General features: G+C 38.4%; 1 protein-coding gene and 8 non-coding genes across 9 annotated transcripts; 8 read left to right on the plus strand and 1 right to left on the minus strand.

The window, feature by feature from the left end:
* Positions 1-12196: 12196 nt before the first annotated feature.
* LOC148193819 (uncharacterized) lies at positions 12197-13978 on the minus strand. Its single transcript, XM_088099511.1, has 2 exons — positions 13754-13978; positions 12197-13636 (listed from the first exon to the last, which is right to left on the minus strand). Exons 1-2 carry the CDS (start codon positions 13976-13978, stop codon positions 12197-12199), a joined length of 1665 nt encoding a protein of 554 aa, XP_087955637.1.
* LOC148193820 (small nucleolar RNA R71) lies at positions 13476-13582 on the plus strand. Its single transcript, XR_015782477.1, has one exon. It is a non-coding gene; the product is annotated as a small nucleolar RNA R71 (small nucleolar RNA).
* Positions 13979-23925: 9947 nt separating the features above from the next.
* Positions 23926-24044, plus strand: LOC148193821 (5S ribosomal RNA). The gene has a single exon (XR_015782463.1). It is a non-coding gene; the product is annotated as a 5S ribosomal RNA (ribosomal RNA).
* A 209-nt stretch (positions 24045-24253) lies between these two features.
* Positions 24254-24372, plus strand: LOC148193822 (5S ribosomal RNA). Its single transcript, XR_015782464.1, has one exon. It is a non-coding gene; the product is annotated as a 5S ribosomal RNA (ribosomal RNA).
* A 209-nt stretch (positions 24373-24581) lies between these two features.
* On the plus strand, positions 24582-24700 carry LOC148193823 (5S ribosomal RNA). Its single transcript, XR_015782465.1, has one exon. It is a non-coding gene; the product is annotated as a 5S ribosomal RNA (ribosomal RNA).
* Positions 24701-24909: 209 nt separating this feature from the next.
* LOC148193824 (5S ribosomal RNA) lies at positions 24910-25028 on the plus strand. The gene has a single exon (XR_015782466.1). It is a non-coding gene; the product is annotated as a 5S ribosomal RNA (ribosomal RNA).
* A 209-nt stretch (positions 25029-25237) lies between these two features.
* LOC148193825 (5S ribosomal RNA) lies at positions 25238-25356 on the plus strand. The gene has a single exon (XR_015782467.1). It is a non-coding gene; the product is annotated as a 5S ribosomal RNA (ribosomal RNA).
* Positions 25357-25565: 209 nt separating this feature from the next.
* Positions 25566-25684, plus strand: LOC148193826 (5S ribosomal RNA). Its single transcript, XR_015782468.1, has one exon. It is a non-coding gene; the product is annotated as a 5S ribosomal RNA (ribosomal RNA).
* Positions 25685-25894: 210 nt separating this feature from the next.
* LOC148193827 (5S ribosomal RNA) lies at positions 25895-26013 on the plus strand. Its single transcript, XR_015782469.1, has one exon. It is a non-coding gene; the product is annotated as a 5S ribosomal RNA (ribosomal RNA).
* Positions 26014-26263: the final 250 nt, after the last annotated feature.

The following is a 26263-nucleotide window of genomic DNA, read 5'->3' on the forward strand; positions in this document are numbered from 1 at the left end:
CAGAAAACGAAAATACAGTAAACAGTAAAAACAGAGCACAGTAAATTTCAGATATGAAAACATAATCAACATTACAGCGACAAAACACAGAGAACAAAATTACAATGAATGCTTTAAAGTGAATTAATCAACAACATAATAAAAACAACAGTAGAAATTTAATTGCAGACAAACAACAACAGAAATTAAAAAACAAAACAAAAACAGTAAAATAATCTAGAAATTTAACAACAGAACATAAAACCAACTTTGCATTGAATTCAAATTGTGCAATAATTTAGTACATCAAACAAGAAAATAAAACTGAAACGTGCACACCATTTTGCCTCAACCGTAGCCTTCCATTCTCAGTCACAAGCTCCTACTGTTCCAGCTCTGTCCCGTTCCAGCCATCTGCTGGATTCTCACGGTCCTGCTCTTCTTCCAAACTCTCTACCATCTACTCTACACTACACTACACTGCTGGAGCCTAAACTACTGGAACTTCCTCCGTAAAGCTCCATGTTTTTTTTTTCGGATGTAAAAATCCCCCCTCTTTCAAGGGCTGGACCCTCTCTTTTATGGGTGCTTCCGCGTTCTTCCAGGACCCGTGTGCTTCCCACTTCCAGCCTTTTTCAATGAATTTCTTCCATCAATGTGCTCCTGGACGTGCCAAAAGTAAGTAAGGTGAGCCCCTCCATTCCTTGTGCACATCAAGAAGTGAATTCTCTCCATGCCGTGACAGCACTTCTTTCTTCTCTCCGTGTGCTACTGTCTCTGCTGCTGGACCGTGTAAGCTGCTGTTGGGCGTTGCCAAGTGTGCCTTGCTGGACCGTGAAGATGCCATAGCTGATGGATGAGCGGCTGCTGTGTGCTTCCATGAGATCTAGCTCCAAAGACGTGGCAGCCGTGTGCTGTGACATGCTGCTGGAATGGATGTGCAACTGTGAGTCTTCCATGAGCTGCACTTTTTCCAACTCCATTCTTCGTGCAGTAGCATCTCCATGCTTCCTCTGCTCCAAAGCTTTGTTGCTGTCCGCTTCCTTGTGTGGGCTGTGTGCTGCTGTTCAGGCAGGACACCACTCCCCTTCTTGCTGGACTCTGCAGCCAGCTTCTTCCGTGGTGCTCCACTCCAAGCTGTTAGATGGGAGCTGCTGTAGGACCGAGAGCTCCATGTCCGTGTGAAGGCTTCCATGTGCTGCTGCAACTGTCCGAGAGCTTGGACGTGTTGCTGGACGCGAGTTTTTCTCCCCCTGGTCCTCCAAAACAATCTTCAAGAAAACTTCCAAAAGAGCGTGTAAGTGGTTGCTGGATGATGCTTCAAGTTGCTGGATGGGAGTTGGACCGAACTAAGTTGCTGTTGCATCTCCTTGCTGCCAGCGTTTTCAGTGAGCATGGATGAAGAAATGAAGGCCTCTTTTCTTTGCTGGTAGCTGGACGTGTGCTGCCCTTGATCCAGCACCTTTCTTCAAGCCAAAAGGAAATGAGCTTCCCACATGAACGTGCAGGTCGTGACATCTGCTGCTTTGGTTGTGACCGTGAAGAACCTCCCAGGCCGTGATGAAACGCTGGACGTTGTTGTATCATTTCCTTATAGCCAGCATCTTTTTCACTTTGCTAGATGTCACCCTTTTTCCACTAATGAAGCACCCCTTTCAAAGAGTAAAATGACCATAATGTCCTCCTTATTGTAGACACTTCTTTAATGGAGAGTCTTTAATTACGTGGCAGCCTTCCAAATGTGCTAAATTGTATTTCCAAAATTTTTCTTGCAATCCATAATAAAAATAATTAGTTCAGATAATTCAAATTAATTAAAATTAGAATTTTTAGTCAAATTAAGCACAATTAATAAAAACGGAATAATACCGGACATTTTAGCACAATTCCCTGATTAAATTCGGTACAATAAGCTAAGTGAAATTGAGAAAATATTGACTCATCACATGGTTACAATTAAAAGGTTATGTGATATACAACAGTAAAGTACAAACAACCTCTAATATACTTGGATGATTGAAAGTTTAAACTTATTTTGATGCTACTTCAAAACAGATTGAGAAACACTCTTTTGGTAACATTGAAGCTACTGGATTGAACCTCAATGCAGGAGAGTAATAAAAAATCACACGAAATTAGCACCAAAGCAGATCATAAACTGCACCATAATTGGTTACTGGACAACAGAAAATTTTGGACTTGAAATTGACAACTTGGATGGCCAAAGATTGAATAGGCAATTAAGAAACGTTTAGAAACGAAGTAGGCACTGAAATGTAACCTAGGAAATGCTCTAGATCATATTAATAAAGCAAATAAACATAAATCAAGTTGAATCAAACTCAATTCAAAACTTTTTTATCATTTTAGATAACTCTATATCAATGTCTGTTTTGACACTCTTTGTTTGTAGGATAATAAATAGAGAGAGAGAGAGAGAGAAAGAAAGAACTTAATGACATTGTGGAACGGTGACACTAATTAAGGCCTAAACAAAACATAATGTGTGTTGTTATTACAACCAGAGTGATCACTACTTTTTTTTATTTCTTAAGGTTTGGTCACTTAGCAAGCACCCTTCCACGTAGACAACAGTTTCGTGCCTTCTGGGCTTTAGGCACATCTTCTTCCTTCATGTGGGTTGCATGACATATATAATGCCTCACACCAGAACTAAAATTGAACGTGGCCGAAAAGGGTTTAAGATATGCACGGGAGCACGTCATGCATGTGGGTTGCATGACATATATAATGCCTCACACCAGAACTAAAATTGAACGTGGCCGAAAAGGGTTTAAGACATGCACGGGAGCACGCAGTTCCAACAACGCCAATAGTGTAACTAACCAGGACCAGGACCAAGTAAGTCTTTCAAATAGGGTAAAGTCAAAGCAGTAGTGTAAGTTGTGATTGCAAGCTAAAGCAAGAAAACAAATTTAGTTGTAAAAAGGAAGTGTGTGTAGTTTAGAAAGTGGAACTGGTAATGTCGTGTGTGATGGTGGAAGTAGTGATATAATGTTTTAAACTTGATTTAGTGTTTTTAAACTTGTTCAAACTTTGAATTGGGTTAAATCCAAACTGTTAATCAAAAACACCTTGACATTGCCTTAATTTGACTCAAAATTGATGGTTTAGTATACTATTATGCACTTAGACCATTATATCAGTAATTGAACTCTGGTAGCAAGTTTTAAACATCATTTTAGACTTGCTCAAACTGTCACAGAACATAGAAATGCTAGCATTCAAAATTTGACTTTGTTATGGACAAAAATGTAGAAAAATCACTCCATCACACCACCAAAACTGAGTTTATAAGATTCAATGGACTAGGCAATGTTAAAAGTGATTGTAGACTGTGTAACTACACAAGACCAAGCTGGAAAACAACACCTAGGTGGAGTTCAACTCAAATTAGACTCACACACAACTGAAACAGCAGAGTCCAAACTGCACTAAATTAGAATGGTACAATTGGTCAAATTTTACTAACTACACTAAACTAGCCTAAGAAACTACAAAGAAACTGTCCTAAGAAGTTTAGAATGGTAAAAGAAGGCTAACTACAAAAACAACGTAGAGCTCGAAATATGACACCCTATATAACCTAAAAAGTGTACTAAATAGGTGACAATTTCAAAATTCACCTAAACTAACCTAAGTATGTTGATGTATATATTGTATGTTCCTGTATATTGTATGTTCATTTATTATGGTACAACTTCATTAAGTTAAGTAGCCATTTAAAGTTTTATGGTACTACACACACTCTCAATGGAATGAGAAGGGTAACAATACCTTAAACACTTACAATGTACAAAATATGTCAAAGTACTCTATAAAAGAGAACTTGAGTAATGTCAGATTATTGACTCCCCCAAATTGTATACACAACCACTTAGGATGTCAAAGGCATTTCAATGCTGAGGACTTCTCTTTGGATGCCCTTATTGAATGGCTATGACAATAGTGTTGAAATTGCCTTCCATGTTTGACTTGAGTAGTAATAGGTTTATTACTTATGTCACATGGAGTGTTGCTGTTTTGGCTAAGTTTTTATTTGTTTGGCTTGTCACAGAACATGGCCCATTTTCCCAACCATCGTGGATGGATGTACGACCGTTGTTATAGTGGAAGGAGAGGTTTGAAGGAATCTTTTTTCATCGGAGTTGAAGAGTTTGTGGAGACGGCCCGACGATATCAATATTATGTTGTTGATGGAGGGATTCGATGTCCATGCATCAAGTGCAAATGTACATGGATTTTGAAAGATGAAGTCGTCAAACTTCACATATACCAAAAAGGGTTCATGCCTAATTACACGGTTTGGACATTTCATGGCGAAGAAATTCCTTCGACCTCCACTGCAACTGAAAAGCGGCTTGCATCAGGTTCGAATATTATTGTACATACATCTGAGATAGATCAATTTTCTGATATGCAAGAGATGGTCGACAATGCTCTTCGTCGCCATGCTAAACAAGAAGCAAACGATAGTCATTATCAAGAGCCTCCAAATGAAATCACTCAGAGGTTTTACAATTTACTGACAGAGGCAAATCTACATGTATTTGAAGGTTCAACTGAGTCAAAATTATCAGTGTGCATTAGACTCATGGTTGGCAAATCTAATTGGAACGTGCCCATTGAAGCAGTGGACTTTTATACAAAATTGATGTTAGATTTGACACCACCAAACAATTTTATGCTGAAGAATTATTACCAAGCCAAAAAATGTGTTTCAAAGTTGGGATTGGAAGTCAAGAAGATTGATTGTTGTGTTAATGGATGTATGTTATTCTACGATAATGACAGTGGCAAAAATGATGCATTGTTGGTTGAATGCAAGTTTTGTGGCTCACCTCGATATCATACGATGCATGCTGGCCGGAGGCAAAAAAAACCCCTTCCCTTAAAGTCCATGTTCTACTTGCCTATAATTCCAAGATTACAAAGAATGTTTACTTCAATGTAAACATCAGAACACATGACATGGCATGATGGTAACAAAATTGAAGGATTTTTTCGTCATCCTTCTGATGGTGAAGCTTGAAAGCACTTCAATCGTAAACATCCATCCTTTGCTAGTGAGTCACGCAACGTCAGACTCGGTCTATGGTCTGTTGGGTTTACCCCGTACATTCAGGTGATAACTTTTTGACAAGTATACCAAATCGTTCCAAGTAATACAGTGGATAAGTAAAAATGTATCGTTCTCCCAAGGGAATTTGAGTTACGTTAATCAATTAAAATTATTTATCAAGATCAATTACTAATGATATTTGTGATTTCAATTTGGATTTAAGCATGAAATTAACAACGTAAAAATATAAATAAGATTGAAAAATGCGATAAAAGATCACTGGAATTGGTCTTTGACTAACATTACAGTAAGATCCTGGACAACATATATTCTCTGTTCAAGCATTCACATAAGAGTATCTTGGTTCAATTCCTTAAAACAAGTTCTAAAATTATCTATTGAATTATTAATTCCTTAATTAATTCATCAGATAATTTTACATTAAGTTCAGATGTGAGAATGACCAAAAGCATAGAAGCTATTCCTAGCGTAATTTACTTTTAGTTTCTTTTCTTATGTTTCTGGTTCTAAAAATACTTTCCAGTAAAAAAGAACTTTTAAAGAGATTAATACTTCCGTATAATCAAAAGCAAGTCAAGAAAAGAACATGAACAAAAACATATATTGCACAGGAAATTTACATTAATGTTTCATCATACAACCAATTCAAATGAACAGAAAATTTAGCCTATCCTAAACATCTCAAACGTACTCTTTACAGCAATTCCTTGCATAAAGTGAAGTCTTGATGTCTTGACAGGTCTCCTGATCGTCTCCTGAGTTCTCCAGTCTTTCTTTAGCTATTTTCGTGTGTCAGAAGATAGTTTCTCTTTTCTGTCACGTCTTTTAAAGCCACTTAACTTAATTAATTCACTCAGCGCACAGGTGTGTGTGCGCTATGCGAATTTCTTGTAACTGATGTTATTCGCACAGCGCACAAGTAATGGTGCGCTATGTGAATTTCCGTTTCCTGGCAGTGCGAATTGTGGCTTGCGCTATGCGAGAATTGGCTGATAGACTCCCAATTATACATCTTTCCTGTACAATAATATACAAAACAATCTACTTCCTATTACGACATTTCACTGAGTAATAACATGAATAATTAGAAGATTGAGATCATTTATAAGTGTAAAAATAACTCTTTTTCACACTTATCAACTCCCCCAAACTTGAACTATTTCATGCCCTCAGGAAATCACAGAAAGAAACCGAGCAACACAACACAAAAGACATTTGACATTTTGATAGAATGACTTGGCACATAAGAAAAAATCACATGCATTCCCAAAGATTTCAACAAGTATGACATGGTGCATCACTCATAAAATCATCTGTGCATAAAATATGAACAACTAGATCAGCATTTATCATTACTCACACTCAAGTGTTTGTCCTCACATGACAGTAGAATTGACATAGAACTTCATCAGCTTTTGCATTTCATTTGATTCACACACTTCACACACTATTGGTTAAGCCCAAAGGTCTTTTCAGGTTAAGGCTTGGCTTGGCTAGAAAAAAAAATCATGGTTTTTCTTGGATTCAAAGACACCTATTAAGAAGAGAACAACTTCAATTCCTAATCCAGTACTCAGATCCCAAAATATATCATACATTACATACCATTTTCTTTCACAGCTCAACCTTCTTTTCCATTTTGAGCATCATTTTTATCATTTTCATTTTTATTTTATTTTTCTTTTCTTCCCCCAAACTTGAATTCAACCTTAACCTCATTTAAAGCATTGTACATGTTCTCTTCTAAGGTGTAAGGTAGGATCACACAATAGGCTCAAGGTGAAAGAAATAAATCAAGGCTCAAAGAGGTTCACAATTGAATCACAGTGTCTAAAGGTTGGCTATCTGGTCAAGTAGCTATATAATCAATAATCAACAGGGCCTTTTTCATCCTTAACCAAAAAGTGTGTGTATATACGTAGAATCAAAATCTTGCAAAAGCCAATTCCATATCTAGACAACTCAATATCTCTCAATCATCATATGCTCTCAACACTCACAGACCTGGTCATATTCATACACACAGATAAAAATTTTGAAGCACAGCCACCACAAACATACATGTCATCATCCTCAAGAATCACATAATTTAATCAGACAATGCCAAATCATTAAATCAAAACACAATTGTCTTTACAACCACAAACATAAATCAACTAAACAAAATTCCACATACAAACAACTAAACTGAAATACAAAATGACAATCAACATAAACAACAGGAGCCGCTCTACCACGACCCATCAGATCTTGATCTCCAATGTCTCTCCTGTGAATGATAACTCTGTTGTGTCCATCTGGGATCCGGCTCCTCTTCCTCCTCATCACCATCGCCTGCCATCATGTCATCTTGCTCATCTAGCTCTGGCTCTGGTGCTCTTGGATAAGCACTCCCCCACCTGGACTCAGGCCTGCCCTCAGGCTATGGAATCTGCGTTGCAAACTAGGCTCCAGTCATTAGGGAATCTGGAGGAAAATCAGGGATGCCCAGGGACAAGTTATACATGTTATCCTGTAAGGACACCTGGCCCTACCGCATAGTAGTGCACCAGTCGTGGATGTCGTCCTGGCGAGCCAAACTCTGCTGCATGTAGCGAGTGAAAAGATCATGGGAAGGAACGGAAGGCGTTACGGGTGGTCTGGTAGCTCTAACATTCCTGCGTGGAGGGGAAACTGGAGGAGGGGCATTCATAGCATAGAACTCTCCCCGGTTGATGCAATTCCTATCAAAGAATTTCTTGTGGAGAGGGGGTTGAAGTTTCAAAGTTATATCAGAGACTCCAGCGACTCCACTTGCCTTGCACAAGGCTGTCACCAGAGCAGGAAATCCAAGCTTACATGTCTCATTATCAGCAATCAGTGCCATCTCTTGAGAGATATAAGCTCCCACATCCATATCAATCCCTGTCATAATACCATATACCATATACGACCTTTCCAGATTGATGTCGGAAGTATGAGAATTGGGACAGATGTTGGTGAACGTGAAGAGACTCCAGATAGTGGCCAGTGAATTCAAATGTTTCCTTAATATTCTCACTGGTGTCCCACTAGTTCCAAGCTGATAGCCATATCTTGGGAGGCATAAAGTGGAGGCAATAAGGTCATGGTCAGGATAGCTGGACATGAAAGCGCCTAGAGGGCACGGTTGAAACATCAGTGTATTCAGAATCCTGTTCAATGATCTGCGGTCATAGCGTACAAGCTTGCCTCGCACTTTGGAGACTCTAGAGTGAGGCTGAGAGTGGTCAGGTTCCCAGGCATTTGCATAAAATTCCTTGACCAATACTTCATCAATTTCATCAGGAAGGTTGGCCAATACAAAATTCCATTTCCTCTTCTCCAAATCTTCTTGGATATGGTCATATTCTCCAGGTTTCAATTCAATCCTCCTATCAGGTAATAATGCCCTGCTCATGATATTCTGATGAAACTTATCAAAATTGGCCTCTAAAATAAAACGGTCCCGATCATAGTTCAGGACAAGGTTCTCCTCTTGGGCTTCTGAAGGTTGGGATCGAGAAGAAGACCCTCGGGTGGTCTTCCTCTTCTTCTCTTGTGTGCTCTTGGGAGGTGTCATCTGCAAGAAATAATAGACAGTGCAAACAATTGTGGAAGATGGGTCAGATCAAGTGAATGACACAAAAACACAGATGCTGGCAGATGGAATTCGCTATGCGCAAGCTTGCGCTATGCGAATTTGCACTTTCAGTGCCTACTGTCAAGACTAATTCGCTATGCGACACGAGTCGCTGTGCGAAAATGAGAAATAGGTGTCTTCGTTCATGAACCATTCGCTATGCGACAAGAGTCACTATGCGAATTTCGTATCAGAAAGCAAACATGTAATTCGCTATGCGAATTTCTCGCTAAGCGAATTTCATATCAGAAAACCAGACCTATAATTCGCTATGCGAATGTGTCGCCTAGCGAGAGACATTGCAGAGGTCATTGATAACGGTTGAAAAACCGTTGTTTTTATGCTTAAAATTGATACCAAAAGCAACCTTTAAGACTTAGAAACTAGCTTGAACTCATATTTTTGCTTTAGTTTTGTGAATAAGAGAGTTAAAAGTGAATTTAATGGTTTTGTGCAAGATTCCATTGATTTTGTAGGCTAATTGAATGATTTGAAAGAAGAATTGAAGTACCGAATGATTGGAGTGCTGAAAAGTCAACCAGTCAACCAGAATGCTGAAAAACCAACCAGAACGCAGAAAAAGTGTGACCGAGTGGCGCTGAGCGGTAAAATACAATTGAGCGGCACTTTTCAGGTGCCAAAATCACCGCTGAGGGGCAAAAACAGCAGCTGGGGGCAAAATGGATCATGCGGTATTACCGCTGAGCGCCATTCTAAGTGGGCTTGGACCAGTTTTCTTTTGTTTTTATGGGCTTGGACTTGTTTTATGTTACTTTTATGCCCTATTTAAGGACTTGCACGTCCTAGGGTTTGTATCTTTGGCGGAGACGAAGCAAACACTCTCTTTTCCACCCCTTGAAGGAAGATCTTGGATGTTCAGGCTACCTTCTCCTCTTTCTAGGATTCTATCTTTCATTCTTTCATTATTGTTCATCTAGTTTCACCATGAATATGGTGAACTAAACCTTGTATTGTTGTTGGGGAATCAATGTAGTCTTATGAAACTCTCATATATGGAATTTGTTTTAATGTCTTATATTAAGATATATGCTTTCTTTCATCTTTAGCTAGGGTTTTTCCTCTTTGCTTATTGCTTGCTTTGTTTAACTCATTCATTGCCATGATTATTGATTTTGTCGATACGGGAACGTACGAGGAAGTCTAGATCTGGGGAATTTCTCCCAATAGGATATTGGTTGCCTTTAAGCTCCTGCACTTTAAGAATTAATTACTAGGAATGCTAGGAATTGTATGAACTCGTAATTAAGGATAGGCCTTCTTGCAAGGTGATTTAGAGAGTGGCATTAGCATTGATGATAAGAATGATGAATTCCTAAAAGTATATGAGAGTGGATAAGATGAAATTGATAACCCCAACAACATACTCATCCATCTAATTCATTGAAGTGTTTGTATTCTGTTTTTCTCCATTGATCAAATTCATGCATACATGTTTAATTACTGTCTCTTGCATTGAAACCTACAATTAAATTGTTCTTAAGTCTTAAATAATCAACAAATCATATAGCTAAACTAGGTCGTGAGTCTTTTGGGAAAACGATACTTGGTCTTACCTTGTTTTATTACTTGATACGATTCGGTCACACTTGCGGATTGTTCAACAAGTTTGTGGCGCCGTTTTTCGGTGTTCATAAATTTGTCATCAGTCATCAGCAAAGACCAATTGATAGGGCAAATGCATGTTCATCATATCAGCAAAACTAGATTTGGATTGAAAACTATATGCACAATTTGCTTCAGATGAACAGAGCATGTCAAGTAAACTAGAAACCCTATCATAGTCCTATGAATACTAAGAACAAAGAAGAAGGAATGAAACCTGTTGAGAGTGACTAAGGATCAAAGAGCGAGCAAATGCAAGGGAGACTAACTGAATCAGAGTCAAGACTAGAAAGTGGTGGCAATGGAGAAGTTGGCAGAGAGGGAGGAGGTGTTGGTCTTCGCTTTGCGGAGAGGAAGGAGGAGATTAGGGTAAAAATGAAAAGATGGGTAAAATGAAAAGAGAATGGTAAGATTTAAAAAAAAACTGAACGAGTAAATTCGCATAGCGAACCACAGCTGTGCGCTGTGCGAATAAGCTCGTAATAAATGTCATTCACTGACAGGTTAATCGCATAGCGCACCTCAGCTATGCGTTGTGCGAATCTCTCTCGTTTTCTGCACATTTGAATAATTTATTATTTTTTGAATTTTGGTGTTCAGTCGCATAGCGCACCGCAGTTGTGCGGCTAATTTTGTTTTTTTTGAACAAAATTCGTAGAGCGCACTTCAGCTATGCGCTATGCGAATTAAAATAAAAACTCCCTCTCACATTTAATTCGCTCTGTGCAAAATTTCGCCTTGCGAATATTTTGACAGAGCTCTCCCTTAAACTTTAGGTAGCGTAGCGCAAAGTGTGCGCTATGCGAATTAATGCTCACTTTCTCCTAAATTGCTCTAGTGATTTTATTCGCCTTGCTTATCCAATGCGCTATGCGAATCCTTTTGCAGAAATAAAATTCAAATTTTTTTAGTCGCAAAGCGCATGTAATGCGCTATGCAAACTACAATCTCAAAACAATTTCTTTTTCTCTCTCGCATAGCGCATGAAATTCACTATGCGAATAAATCACTGCTTCATAAAATCATCTAGTCGCATAGCGCACCTCAGCTGTGCGCTATGCGAATAGAGCGTCAGAAATTATTCCTCAAGTTTCCTTAACACTTCCTCTCCACTCTCAAACTTAACAATTACACAAACAAAATAAAAAAAAACATAGATATATACAAACATGTGCTAGGGTACCTCCTAGCAAGCGCTTCTTTAACGTCACTAGCTTGACCCAGACAATTCATGGTTAAGTTGGATTCTTGATGTTAGTGTGTTTTTTCCTTTCATGACACCAACATTTTCTGAGTAACTTTCTTGTCACCCACTTAATTCTTCTTGAATATGGAGCCTCAATTTCGAGTACTCCATTTTCCTTTATGTCCTTGAAGACCCATAACCTGTTCTTAAGATTCACAGGTTTTCCAGGTTTGAGTTCATCACTTTTCACTGCAATTTGTTGGTGAACTCTTTGCTTCTCCTTATCTTCATCTCTTTCCTTCACTTTTGGATTGAAACAATTAAGATTCTTCTTGGCTAACTTGACAACTTGCCTTGGAAGACTAGTAATTGCTAAAACTTCATCTTTTACTTTGTAACTAGTCTTTTCCTCTTGATTTTGCTTCACATCTTCAAAAACATTAAATATCACCTCTTCATCTTGGTCTTTTAGTTTCACAGTTCCATCATCAACATGAATGACAACCTTAGATGTCTTCAGGAAAGGTCTTCCAAGAATGAGAGGTATATTTATACCTTCCTCCATTTCCATTACTACAAAATCAACAGGGAATTTTAGATTATGAACTTTAATCACCACATCTTCCACTACACCGTAAGGATGCTTAATGGACCTATCTGCCATCTACAAGATCATTCTTGTTGACTTGACTTCAAGGTTACCAATCTTTTTGAGCATAGATAGGGGCATCAAATTGATGTTAGCCCCTAAGTCAACAAGAGCCTTCCCTATATCATGATTTCCAATGGTGCAGGGGATAGTGAAACTCCCTGGATCTTTTACTTTTGGAGGTAAAGATTTCTGCATAATTGCACTGCAATTTCCCTGCACTTCAATTGTTTCCTCATCTAAATACTTCTTCTTTTTACTGAGGAATTGCTTCACATATTTTGCATAAGCAGGAATTTGTTGCAGTGCTTCAGTCAGGGGCAAAGTAATCTCAAGTTGATTAAATATCTTCTTGAACCGATCCATTTGTCTTTCCTTATCCTTCTGTGAAGTATTTTTAGGATAAGGAAGTTGCTTCACCAACACTTTCTCTTTTTGTCTTCCATCTTCCTTCCTGTTTCTACTTTCTTCTTCTTCAATCACCTTCTTTTGATCATCCTCTTTGTGTGTTGGAATCTCTTTATTTGTCGGCTTCTCCTTGGAATCAAACCCCACTTCTTTTCCACTTCTGGTTATTATGACATTACATTCTTCCCTGGGATGAACTTCATTCTTAGCCACAAATTTCTTTTCAGATGTCTCATCCAGCTTCTTTGCAAGTTGACTCACTTGTGTCTCCAAGTTTCTAATAGAAGCTTCAGTGCTTTTATGGTTGGAGATGGATACTTGCATGAATTGATGAAGTGTTTCTTCAAGTTTGGATGTCCTATCAGAAAGAGTAGGTTGTTGTGGTGGTCTACTAGAACTAGCCCGACCCATGCTAGAATGAGGTTTCCAGCCTTGATTATAATTTCCATAGTTTCCTGAACGACCTTGATTTCCCATATAATTAACCTCTTCCTTTGCATTGGGCTGAATAGCACACTGTCCATTTTGGTGCTCTCCACCACACAGTTCACAACCTTGTACAGTTTGATGATGTTGTGCCTGTGATACAGTTTGAAGTTCCTTTGGTAATTGTGACAACTTTTTCATTACTGATTCAAGTTGTTGAGTCATGATTTTATTTTGGGCTAATAAGGCATCTTGGGATTGCAATTCAAACATGCCTTTCTTTTGCATTTGCACTCGCTCACTTTGGACATCATTATCACTAGATGCCATATTTTCAATTATTTCTTGTGCCTCATCAGGTGTCTTCCACCTAATGTTACCTCCAGCAGAGGCATCTAGCATAAGCTTTGTATGAGATTTTAAACCTCCTAAGAAAAGGTTTAATTTAGTGGGAATGTCAAATCCATGAATTGGAGTTTTTCTCAACAACCCCTTGAACCTCTCCCATGTTTGACTCAACGACTCTTCATGCTCATGTTGAAAGGAGGATATTTCCTGTTTACCTTTATTGATATTGGATTGGGGGAAATATTTAGTCAAAAATTTTGCCACTACGTCATCCTAAGCAGTCAAAATCCCTTCAGGAAAAGAATTTAGCCAAAGCTTTGCATTTCCAGCCAAAGAAAAGGGAAATAGACTCAATCTAATTGCTTCATCTGTCACGTGTAAAATTTTTACAGTGTTACAAATCTCATTAAAAGTTGTCTGATGATCATAGGGATTTTCGTGTGACATTCCTGTAAACTGATTACTTTGAACAAGGTGAATCAGTGCAGGTTTCATTTCCATATGAGCAGCATTTACCACAGGTCGGGCTATACTGTTGAAAGATGAAGGTATAGACACAGAAGCATAATCTTCCAACGTACGCCTAACTCGTTCCTCCTCATTATTTCCCTCCATATCCTTATTCTTTTGATCAAATGAAGAAAAAGTGTTGAAGATCGCAGACAAGCTAGCTTCTCTAGCTTCTTTTTTTTCTATTTTCTCTCCTATGTCTACTGTTATTCCTACGGGCTGTTCTCTCAATCTCAGAATCAAACAATAAATTTTCAGATTTTGTTCTCCTACTCATTCAGAGAATAAAAATCTCAAGATATCAACCCAAAGAAATAACAACAGAAATAAAACACAACGTATATATACAGATATACAAAAATTAAAAACAATGGATTTACAGATAATGGAACAGAATTGAAATTGATAAACAATGAATAACTGAATTAACAATAACAATCAAATTCCCCGGCAACGGCGCCAAAAACTTGATAACTTTTTTGTAAGTATACCAAATCGTTCCAAGTAATACAGTGGATAAGTAAAAATGTATCGTTCTCCCAGGGAATTTGAGTTACGTTAATCAATTAAAATTATTTATCAAGATCAATTACTAATGATATTTGTGATTTCAATTTGGATTTAAGCATGAAATTAACAACGTAAAAAAATAAATAAGATTAAAAAATGCGATAAAAGATCACTGGAATTGGTCTTTGACTAACATTACAGTAAGATCCTGGACAACATATATTCTTTGTTCAAGCATTCACATGAGAGTATCTTGGTTCAATTCCTTAAAACAAGTTCTAAAAATTATCTATTGAATTATTAATACCTTAATTAATTCATCAAATAATTTTACATTAAGTTCAGATGTGAGAATGACTAAAAGCACAGAAGCTATTCCTAGCGTAATTTACTTTTAGTTTCTTTTCTTACGTTTATGGTTCTAAAAATACTTTCAAGTACAAAAGAACTTTTAAAGAGATTAATACTTCCGTATAATCAAAAGCAAGTCAAGAAAAGAACATGAACAAAAACATATATTGCACAGGAAATTTACATTAATGTTTCATCATACAACCAATTCCAATGAACAGAAAATTTAGCCTATCCTAGACATCTCAAACGTACTCTTCACAGCAATTCCTTGCATAAAGCGAAGTCTTGATATCTTGACAGGTCTCCGGATCGTCTCCTGAGTTCTCCAATCTTTCTCTGGCTATTTTCGTGTATCAGAAAATAGTTTCTCTTTTCTGTCACGTCTTTTAAAGCCACTTAACTTAATTAATTCGCTCAGCGCACAGGTGTGTGTGCGTTATGCGAATTTCTTGTAACTGCTGCCTCTCAACTGATGTTATTCGCACAACGCACAAGTAATGGTGTGTTATGCGAATTTTCGTTTCCTGGCAGTGCGAATTGTGGCTTGCGCTATGCGAGAATTGGCTGACATACTCCCAAGTATACATCTTTCCTATACAATAATTTACAAAACAATCTACTTCCTATTAGGACATTTCACTGAGTAATAACATGAATATTTAGAAGATTGAGATCATTTATAAGTGTAAAAACAACTCTTTTTCACACTTATCATCAGGCCTCTACATCACCATATTCATGTTGGCCTGTGATAGTTACACCATACAATCTACTACCTGAGATGTGTATGACAAAGCCTTACATGTTTTTATCGTGTATAATACCAGGTCCATCTAATCCCAAATCATTGATTGATGTTTATTTGGAGCCTTTGATTGATGATTTGAAGAAGTTATGGAATGGTGATTGGACGTATGACGTTTCAAGGAAGCAAAAATTCCTTATGAGGGTAGCCTTGATGTGGACTATTAATGACTTCCCAGCATACAACATGTTATCTGGTTGGAGCACGCATGGTCGATTAGCTTGTCCACATTGCATGGAACATACAAAGTCATTCCAATTGAGTTATGGTCGGAAAAGTAGTTGGTTTGACTGTCGTCGATGGTTTTTGCCCATTGATCACCCCTTTAGAAGAAACAAAAAGACATTTCGCAAAGAGCAAGTTGAAACGGATTTGCCCCCGCCGAAGTTGACTGGAACACACGTTTGGAGAAGAGTTAAAGACTATCCAAAAGTCACTGAATATGGTCAGAATAGGATAGAAGGGTTTGGAGAATGCCATAATTGGACTAAAAGAAGCATATTCTGGGAACTTCCCTATTGGAAAGACAACTTGCTAAGACACAACCTCGATGTCATGCACACAGAAAAAAATTTCTTTGACAATGTCTTCAACACAATTATGAATGTTATAGGTAAGACAAAAGATAATGAGAAAGCAAGAAAAGATTTACCTTTGTATTGTGGACTAAAAGACTTAGAGTTGAAGGCGCAAGGTAACGACCGATTCTTTAAACCGAAAGCAAATTACACCATGTCAAAAGACGAGACAAGAATAGTGTGTGGATGGATCAAGGAGCTTAGAATGCCAGATGGATATGCTTCTAACTTGTACAGATGTGCCAATGTTTAGAACGGTACTATTCAAGGGTTGAAGAGTCATGATTGTCATGTATTCATGGAGACTTTCATCCCTCTTGCATTCAATTGTTTGCCAATGCACGTGTTAAATCCACTGATAGAAATTAGTAACAACGTATTTTTGTTCACATTATTTCAAAAACTTCATGTTGTCCCCTACTCATGTCAGAAATGAAATGCAATGAAAAGTTGAACCACGTGAAGATGCATTATCAGTTTTCCGACAATCAAGCCGTCGCGTAGGGAAAGAATTCACACATTGGTTAACTGATGCTGAATTCAATTATGCTCATGTCCATGTCTTAATCAATTGCAGTGAAGTTAAGTCGTACCTTGAGTATGTCATCATCCATCTCTTATCTTTCCAACGACGCAATTGTTATACACTAATGAATTTCATTTGTACCAGCTCATTTATTTTCGCCGAGCAAGTCGCAGAAGGAAATACTTCTGCTAGAATACACTCTGAGTTTTCCCATTAGTTTAGAAATCAGGTCTGTAGTTTTTCCTACGTTTAGAAATTGGTTAATTTGACTCTTGCTTTCATAATTTTTGTATTGTATTTGTAGGTTTTTAATCAGGTATTAACTCCCACAGTTCAAGAGTTAAGACATCTCTCGAATTGGCCAATGAGATGTGTCAAAGAATGGCACACTTACTTCACCAATGGTTACAAATTCCATACACATGAATGGTCTAAAAGAAAGAAAACATCAAATTGTGGTGTGTATGTGAAGGGCCTAACAGAGGGTTGTTATGATGATTTCTAACAGAGGGCCTAACAGAGTAGTACTTTTTTTATTGTGAATGGTTTGATCCTTCTAGAGCTGGTACTAGAGTTGATCCACGCTTTAATATTGTCGAACTCAACCAGAGATTAAGATATGGACCGTTTGATCCTTTCATTCTACCAGCTAATGTCAGACAGGTTTATTATGTGCCATATCCATCATTCCGCAATATTGACAAGCGTGGTTGGGTCGTAGCAATACAAACCAAGCCTAGAGGTCGCATTGACTCAAATGAGGTTGGGGAAGATGTTGCCTACCAACTTGACCAAATGTCACAACCACAAGAAATTATTGAAGTTGAACATATAACCGCATTGATCGACCCCGATGGTGATGGAGATGAATTAGAAGCAACAATACAAGGTGATGAAGAACAAGAAGAAGAGGAAGAAGAAGAAGAAGAAGAAGAAGAAGAAGATGATGATGATGATGATGATGACGATGATAATGACGATGATGATGAAGAAGAAGAAGATGAAGATCATGATGACGACGATTGAATGTTGGACATCTATTGTAGCAAAGTGAACTATCATTTGAATAGAGTTATCTAAAATACTATCTTAAAAGTTGTATGCAATTATTTATACATTGACTTTAAAAACCATTGATCCTACCATATTCATTTCTTTTTTTTCCTTTATTTCTAACCATTTCAATGCAATAATGACAGGACAAGGTTCAGAACGTCCTGATAAAGGAAAGGGGGTAGCAAGGCCTAAAAAGAGGCAACGGCAGGCACCAAAGTATGTACTTAGGGTGCCTGCTAGACTACCTACCATTGCTGCCCCCGGTACATCATCTGTGGGCCCTCCTCCTACCCCTACAATACAGCCTCTTACCCCTACAGTAGACCCTACTCCTACCTCTACAATACACCATTATCCTACCCCTGCAGTACACCCTTCTCCTACTCCTGCAGCACACCCTTCTACTACCCCTGCAGCAGACCCTCTTCCTCCTCCTGTGATTATAACCCCCACTCCTCCCCCTGTGGTTATTACCCCCACTCCTCTCCCTGACCCTACTTCTATACCTTCCTCATATTCTATACCGCCTTGTGAGACTGTCACACCATCTGCTGATCCAGATTCAAGTGGTGATGGTGAAGGTCTTGACCCGCCCCTCCATGATCGACCATGGATTGGGCCGTATGGTCAAGGGTAAGATTTTATTCTCTTCATATAATTTGATGTTTATACCTTACTGGTAATTGAAATGACTTTTATTATGAAGGTTTATTCCATCTAGGGTTGCTTCCCAGGCCATCACACGTTCAATTAAGCAACAATTTTTAAGTCCATGGCCTACTTGGGGAGCAATACCTGATGACGACAGAAAGGCATTCTGGGAGCGCTTTTAGGTGAACAATCTTATAAACTAATTGTCCCTCTTATTGTAGTATGTTCATTAATCAATGTTTGTTCTGTTTAATGTTACAAATGAAGGTGCAGTGGAAACCTGAACATGAAACACAGATACACAGAAATTTCCACATGAAAGCATCTCATTGGCTGTCAAAGATGTTTAGGGATGTCCGCAATGTAGGAGAGCGCCCTTACTGGCTGGGCGAACAAATTTGGAACTCTTTACTGGCTCATTAGAATACAGTAGAGTTTCACAATAAGTGTGCCAAGGCACAGAGAAACAGAGCATCTGAAAAGGGTGGCACCCTGCATACTGGTGGGTCGATAACCATTCATGAGCATGCCATTCGTATGGTAAAATTTCATTACATAACTTTTTCTTTCATATATAAGTTATGTATTTTCTATTCCATATGTACACTTCTAATTCTAAATTATGTTACAGGCACAAGCTCTAGGACGGGCGGTCCATGTTGATGAGGTCTTTGCACAGACTCATGTAAGGAAGGGCACTAATCAATTCGTTGATGAAAGATCTCGGAAGACTCATGTAAGCAAATAACACTATTACTATTACTAATTTTTCATTTATGTTATTCTATCATTCCCTAACATTGCTTTTAATGTTTCAACAGGAAGAATTTTCTACGAGACTTTCACAGGTTAGATCTGAACATGAGTCAGCTCCTACACCGGATGATGGCAGTAATGCAGAAGACGACATACGTAGGACACAGTGTTGGGTCGAGATCGTTGGTGGGAAGAAAAAGGGTCGATGTACGGTGCAGGACAACTTGCTGCAAACTATACAACATCGAGAGGAGGTACTCTAAAGCACCAACCTTCTTCTTCCACCATTGCTCCTAACGAGGTCGTTCTCCGCCTCACGCAGGCACTGGAGCAACGTGACCAGGAAATCACTGATCTGAGAGCACAGTTTACAAACTTTAAGGCCCTAGTCATGAGAGTGTTGCCTGAAACGTCACAAGATGAATTCAATATCCCTCCAACCCAGCCACGACCCTCCTTGTCACCTGCTGCCCCTCAGCAGCCCACATCAGTCCAACCCTCATCAGTCCAACCCACACTAGTCCAGCCGTCAACAGTCCAGCCATCAATAGAGGAGTAGGATGATGAAGATCATTCTGATGAAGATCATTCTGATGATAACTATGTACATTATTAGTTTCATTTTGTTATTAGTTGTTATAGAAACATTTGGATATTAGAACATTTGGAGTTTAGATTATTTCGATGTTAGATCAACTAGATGACTTTGGATGTTAGAACATCATTATGTTACATTGTTTTATGTTTTAACTATAAATACATGTTCTATGGATTAATGGATGTTCTATGAATTAATGGATGTTCTATAGATTAATAGATGTTCTATGGATATTGATCAATGATTGCATCTTTGAGATGCACATTATGCAGGTCTGTATGTGCTTGAAAACTGTTATGCAGGTCTGTTTGTGCTTTAAAATTGTTATGCAGGTTTGTTTATGTTGTTGGTTTCATAAGAAATACAATTGTCTCTTACATTTCGCTCCAACTTACCGAAGGCTTTTGCCCTTCGGTAAATACACACGTTAGGTAATTACCGAAGGCTTTAGCCCTTGGGTAATAACCGAGGGCTTTTGTCCTTTGGTAATTACCGAAGGCTTATAGCCCTCGGTAATTACCGAAGGTTTGTGGCCTTCGGAAATTACCGAAGGCTTTTGCCCTTAGGTAATTACCGAAGGCTTTTGCCCTTCGGAAATTACCGTAGGCTTCTGGCCCTCGGTAATTACCGAAGGCTTTTGGCCCTCGGTAATTACCCAAGGGCTAAAGCTCTCGGTAAATATTAGTGACAAGGGATTTACCGATGGCTCTTTGGCCGTCGATAAACCGTCTGTAATTACCTTTTACCGACGATTTTAGGTTGTTTCCGAGGGCTTCTGACCTTCGGTAATGCCCTTCTTTTTTGTAGTGTTAGTCCGTTATCACTCACCTTGGACCAATTAATTAAATTAAGTTGTTTCTAATACTCATTACAATTTTTATTTTTTTAATATTTTTAATATTTTTATTTATTTTTTGTTTTACTGTTATGTGAGAATATTTGACTATTAATTTAAAGTGTCTATTATTTTTTCTTAATGTGTTGAGAAACCTATAAAATTTATTTTTGTCCAAATTATTCTCGTGTTATCAAGTAGTATATTTTAGTATTGATGTAAATTTCTTCTTTGATTCTTAATATTCGAAGAAAAAAAAATGTTTCTTTTGATTTGAATTTTCAACAATATGATTTTTGTAAAAACAATTAATTAATATTCGGGATATGAAATGTTAATTTATATTTTAGAAACTAAGAGGATATATAGTGACGCCCTCTCCAACTGTATTAACATTCCTACGAAATTAGTTATTAATTAAACATTTTAAAAGTTAATTATTAAATTTAAATATTATTAAATTAATTTTTATAATAATAATAGTCGATAACCATTGGTGAATATTTTTGTTTTAACATAATTGGAAAATAAAAAATATATGTTTTTAACAAACCTAGATATATATAAAGGTTTAATACCCAATTTTGTCCCCAGTTTGGTTGGTAAATCTCAATTTAGTCCATTTTGTTTGAAATGGGTTCTTACTTTTAAATTTTTGAGTCAAATTAGTCCCTTCCATTAAATATAACCAAACGGAGTTAAGAGATTGATTATCTGGCAGAATTCAGTGATAACAGGTCATTTTTATATTAGTTTTATATTGTATGCGGTGACATGTTAAGTTGTCAAAGGTTGAGCTGGATATTGTTATTTTTAAATTGTCAAAAATTGTATTTTCTGTTACTAACCCTTCCAAATACGACATCGTTCGTCCTGCTTTCATCACACTGCAGCCACCACCCACTACCGTTTCGCCTCTTCCTCCGTCCGCCCCCGCTTACGTGACGTTCGCTGAATTTGTCCGGGAAGATGGGCAGCCAAATTTTGTCTTTGATTCACTTCCCAGTTTGGGAACTCTCTTTCAGCTTCCCCTTCAAAATCCAAACCTAGAAAAATTCTGAACCTTCTCTTTCAACTTTCCCTTCCAACTTTCCCTTTCAACCCAACAACATCGACTCTCTATTTTCTTATATTTTGTAGCATAAAAGAAGAACCAAACCCTACCTTGTACCTGTGTTCTGTGTGTGCCTATGTGACAGTGGTGGTAGCTACCATCTTCTCTCTCTGCTCTAACCTCTTAATTTCAAAATGGTGAAAGCAAGTGAGAGCGGTGCAGTTCCTGAGTCGGTTATGGGTGCAGCCAACGTCACTCTATCCAACCTTCAACTACTCCGAATGCATTTTAACGACTTTTTGTCGCTCTCCAACCCTCAAACCCTCTCCCAAATGCCCCCTCTTCAACACACTCATGCTCTCTTCATCCTTGCTAAAATCACCTCTACCCTTCTCGAATGTAATCCAAAAATCGCATCTTTTTCATCATGAATGTTGCTATTTCGAGTTGATTCCACCTTGATTTTATCTTTCTTCTTTTTTCCATTCTCTCCAGTGAATTTGAGATGTAGTGGGGTGATTTCCCTTTCAACAAAGAGAGAGACTTTCTCAAATCCACAAAATACAAGAAAACAAAGACTCAAATTTATTTACCTTTCAACTTTCCCTTCCAACATTTCCTTGCAACTTTCCCTTCCAATTTTCTTTAACTTCTAACACGTCATTGTGCATATAATATAAGAATAACATGTTATCATTGCATTCTGCCACATCATCATCCCATTAACTCCGTTTGGTTATATTTAACGGAAATGACTAATTTGACTAAAAAATTTAAAAGTAAGAACATAGTTCAAACACTTTTATAACAAGGAACTAAATTGAGATTTGTCAACCAAACTGGGGACAAAATTGGGTATTAAACCTATATATAAACCATGTTTGAAAAAAATAAGGGATAAGTAAGATCGGTATAGAACTAAGTGTTTGAAATTTATAAGTTTGATCAAAGGTTAATAAATAATTTTGTAATTTTGTAAATTTAATAAACTCATTCGATTATAAATTACAATTATTTATAATATTTAAAAGGATAATAAGATGTAATTACTTAATTATTCCTTATAATTTAACAATTTTTTTAATTTAGCACTGTGATTTTGAACTGTAAACTAAAAGAAATTAAAAATGATGAACATAAACACTAAAATAGATTAAACAAGTTATTGTAAGACTTATAAATGATATTTTGAGTATATGGATTAAAATGAAGACTTTTGTTAAATATATGAAATAAATGAGTGTAAATAAAATAAATAATAACATTATAAAAGAAAAATCATTAGAAAAAAAATGATACTCTAATATTATATCTAACACAAATTAAAAGTACAGATATCTCTACTATATAAATAAACCTCAGAAGATATCAACAAGTAGTTTGTCTTGCTGCATTGGTCCAGCAAGGAGTCAAGAATGGCACACATTATTCTGTGAAGTTGTAAGAGCCACAAAAATGGTTATAAAACAGACAACACAGTGGTCCTAATTATACTATTTGATTTTCTGAACCAACGTGCATTTACATACTACAAACATATAATTTACTTTTTGCACCTTCCACCTTCTTTCTGGCGTTTATGTGTATTAGAAAATTCTTATTCGTGTTATGTGTATTACAAACATATGTCTATTCACATTTTAAGTCATTTTGAAAGAAAAATATTGATTCGAAAGAAATGATTCGAAAGAAACAGCCTTTTAGGTATATAAGAACACCTTTTTAAAAGAAAATATAAATAGCATGTCTTTAGTATTTTTAAAAGAATACTTGTGTTGATAGAAGTGGCTTGTTGTTGAAAGAATACTCAATGGGATTAGGTTATCATACTAGGAAAAAATATCGATTTTACTTAACGCATTTGACATCAGTTTTATTGAAACCGAATATCGAAAAAAACTCAAAGTCTCACTATTTTACATATTTTTTCAAAGTTTCCTAAAAAAGTAAATAATTTCTGAAAAGATAGAAAAAACCATTTTCTGGGAGATCTAGAAGCATTAGCTGGCTACGCTAGCTACCACGGTGTCAGAAATTTTTTTCTACCCCAAATACATATATAATAATAGGAAAACAGTTAACCGGAGTAAATGTTAGGATCATTTTAAGGATTGCACCTCTTTTTTTGACGTTCTTTTCTTTTTTACGTTTTTTTTCGTCCTTGTTAGTCGCCGCAACCAACTAACGCCGACACGACATCCAACTAACTCTTACCACGACTTTTTCGGAGCAAACCATCCACCTCAGGGCCCTCGCACGCGTCTCACCAAGTGTTAAAACCTATACACGCTGCCGAAGCCATATATACATTGATCGTGCGATACTTGGCAGGTGCGATCATACCAGCACTAATGCACCGGATCCCATCAGAACTCCGCAGTTAAGCGTGCTTGGGCGAGAGTAGTACTAGGATGGGTGACCTCCTGGGAAGTCCTCGTGTTGCACCTCTTTTTTTGACGTTCTTTTCTTTTTTACGTTTTTTTTCGTCCTTGTTAGTCGCCGCAACCAACTAACGCCGACACGACATCCAACTAACTCTTACCACGACTTTTTCGGAGCAAACCATCCACCTCAGGGCCCTCGCACGCGTCTCACCAAGTGTTAAAACCTATACACGCTGCCGAAGCCATATATACATTGATCGTGCGATACTTGGCAGGTGCGATCATACCAGCACTAATGCACCGGATCCCATCAGAACTCCGCAGTTAAGCGTGCTTGGGCGAGAGTAGTACTAGGATGGGTGACCTCCTGGGAAGTCCTCGTGTTGCACCTCTTTTTTTGACGTTCTTTTCTTTTTTACGTTTTTTTTCGTCCTTGTTAGTCGCCGCAACCAACTAACGCCGACACGACATCCAACTAACTCTTACCACGACTTTTTCGGAGCAAACCATCCACCTCAGGGCCCTCGCACGCGTCTCACCAAGTGTTAAAACCTATACACGCTGCCGAAGCCATATATACATTGATCGTGCGATACTTGGCAGGTGCGATCATACCAGCACTAATGCACCGGATCCCATCAGAACTCCGCAGTTAAGCGTGCTTGGGCGAGAGTAGTACTAGGATGGGTGACCTCCTGGGAAGTCCTCGTGTTGCACCTCTTTTTTTGACGTTCTTTTCTTTTTTACGTTTTTTTTCGTCCTTGTTAGTCGCCGCAACCAACTAACGCCGACACGACATCCAACTAACTCTTACCACGACTTTTTCGGAGCAAACCATCCACCTCAGGGCCCTCGCACGCGTCTCACCAAGTGTTAAAACCTATACACGCTGCCGAAGCCATATATACATTGATCGTGCGATACTTGGCAGGTGCGATCATACCAGCACTAATGCACCGGATCCCATCAGAACTCCGCAGTTAAGCGTGCTTGGGCGAGAGTAGTACTAGGATGGGTGACCTCCTGGGAAGTCCTCGTGTTGCACCTCTTTTTTTGACGTTCTTTTCTTTTTTACGTTTTTTTTCGTCCTTGTTAGTCGCCGCAACCAACTAACGCCGACACGACATCCAACTAACTCTTACCACGACTTTTTCGGAGCAAACCATCCACCTCAGGGCCCTCGCACGCGTCTCACCAAGTGTTAAAACCTATACACGCTGCCGAAGCCATATATACATTGATCGTGCGATACTTGGCAGGTGCGATCATACCAGCACTAATGCACCGGATCCCATCAGAACTCCGCAGTTAAGCGTGCTTGGGCGAGAGTAGTACTAGGATGGGTGACCTCCTGGGAAGTCCTCGTGTTGCACCTCTTTTTTTGACGTTCTTTTCTTTTTTACGTTTTTTTTCGTCCTTGTTAGTCGCCGCAACCAACTAACGCCGACACGACATCCAACTAACTCTTACCACGACTTTTTCGGAGCAAACCATCCACCTCAGGGCCCTCGCACGCGTCTCACCAAGTGTTAAAACCTATACACGCTGCCGAAGCCATATATACATTGATCGTGCGATACTTGGCAGGTGCGATCATACCAGCACTAATGCACCGGATCCCATCAGAACTCCGCAGTTAAGCGTGCTTGGGCGAGAGTAGTACTAGGATGGGTGACCTCCTGGGAAGTCCTCGTGTTGCACCTCTTTTTTTGACGTTCTTTTCTTTTTTACGTTTTTTTTTCGTCCTTGTTAGTCGCCGCAACCAACTAACGCCGACACGACATCCAACTAACTCTTACCACGACTTTTTCGGAGCAAACCATCCACCTCAGGGCCCTCGCACGCGTCTCACCAAGTGTTAAAACCTATACACGCTGCCGAAGCCATATATACATTGATCGTGCGATACTTGGCAGGTGCGATCATACCAGCACTAATGCACCGGATCCCATCAGAACTCCGCAGTTAAGCGTGCTTGGGCGAGAGTAGTACTAGGATGGGTGACCTCCTGGGAAGTCCTCGTGTTGCACCTCTTTTTTGACGTTTTTTTTTCTTTTTTACGTTTTTTTTCGTCCTTGTTAGTCGCCGCAACCAACTAACGCCGACACGACATCCAAACTAACTCTTACCACGACTTTTTCGGAGCAAACCATCCACCTCAGGGCCCTCGCACGCGTCTCACCAAGTGTAAAACCTATACACGCTGCCGAAGCCATATATACATGATCGTGCGATACTTGGCAGTGTGCGATCATACCAGCACTAATGCACCGGATCCCATCA

This window comes from Vigna umbellata, chromosome 9 (genome assembly GCF_029865625.1).
Source record: "Vigna umbellata cultivar VRB3 chromosome 9, Vumbellata_1.0, whole genome shotgun sequence".
NCBI classification, from domain to species: domain Eukaryota; kingdom Viridiplantae; phylum Streptophyta; class Magnoliopsida; order Fabales; family Fabaceae; genus Vigna; species Vigna umbellata.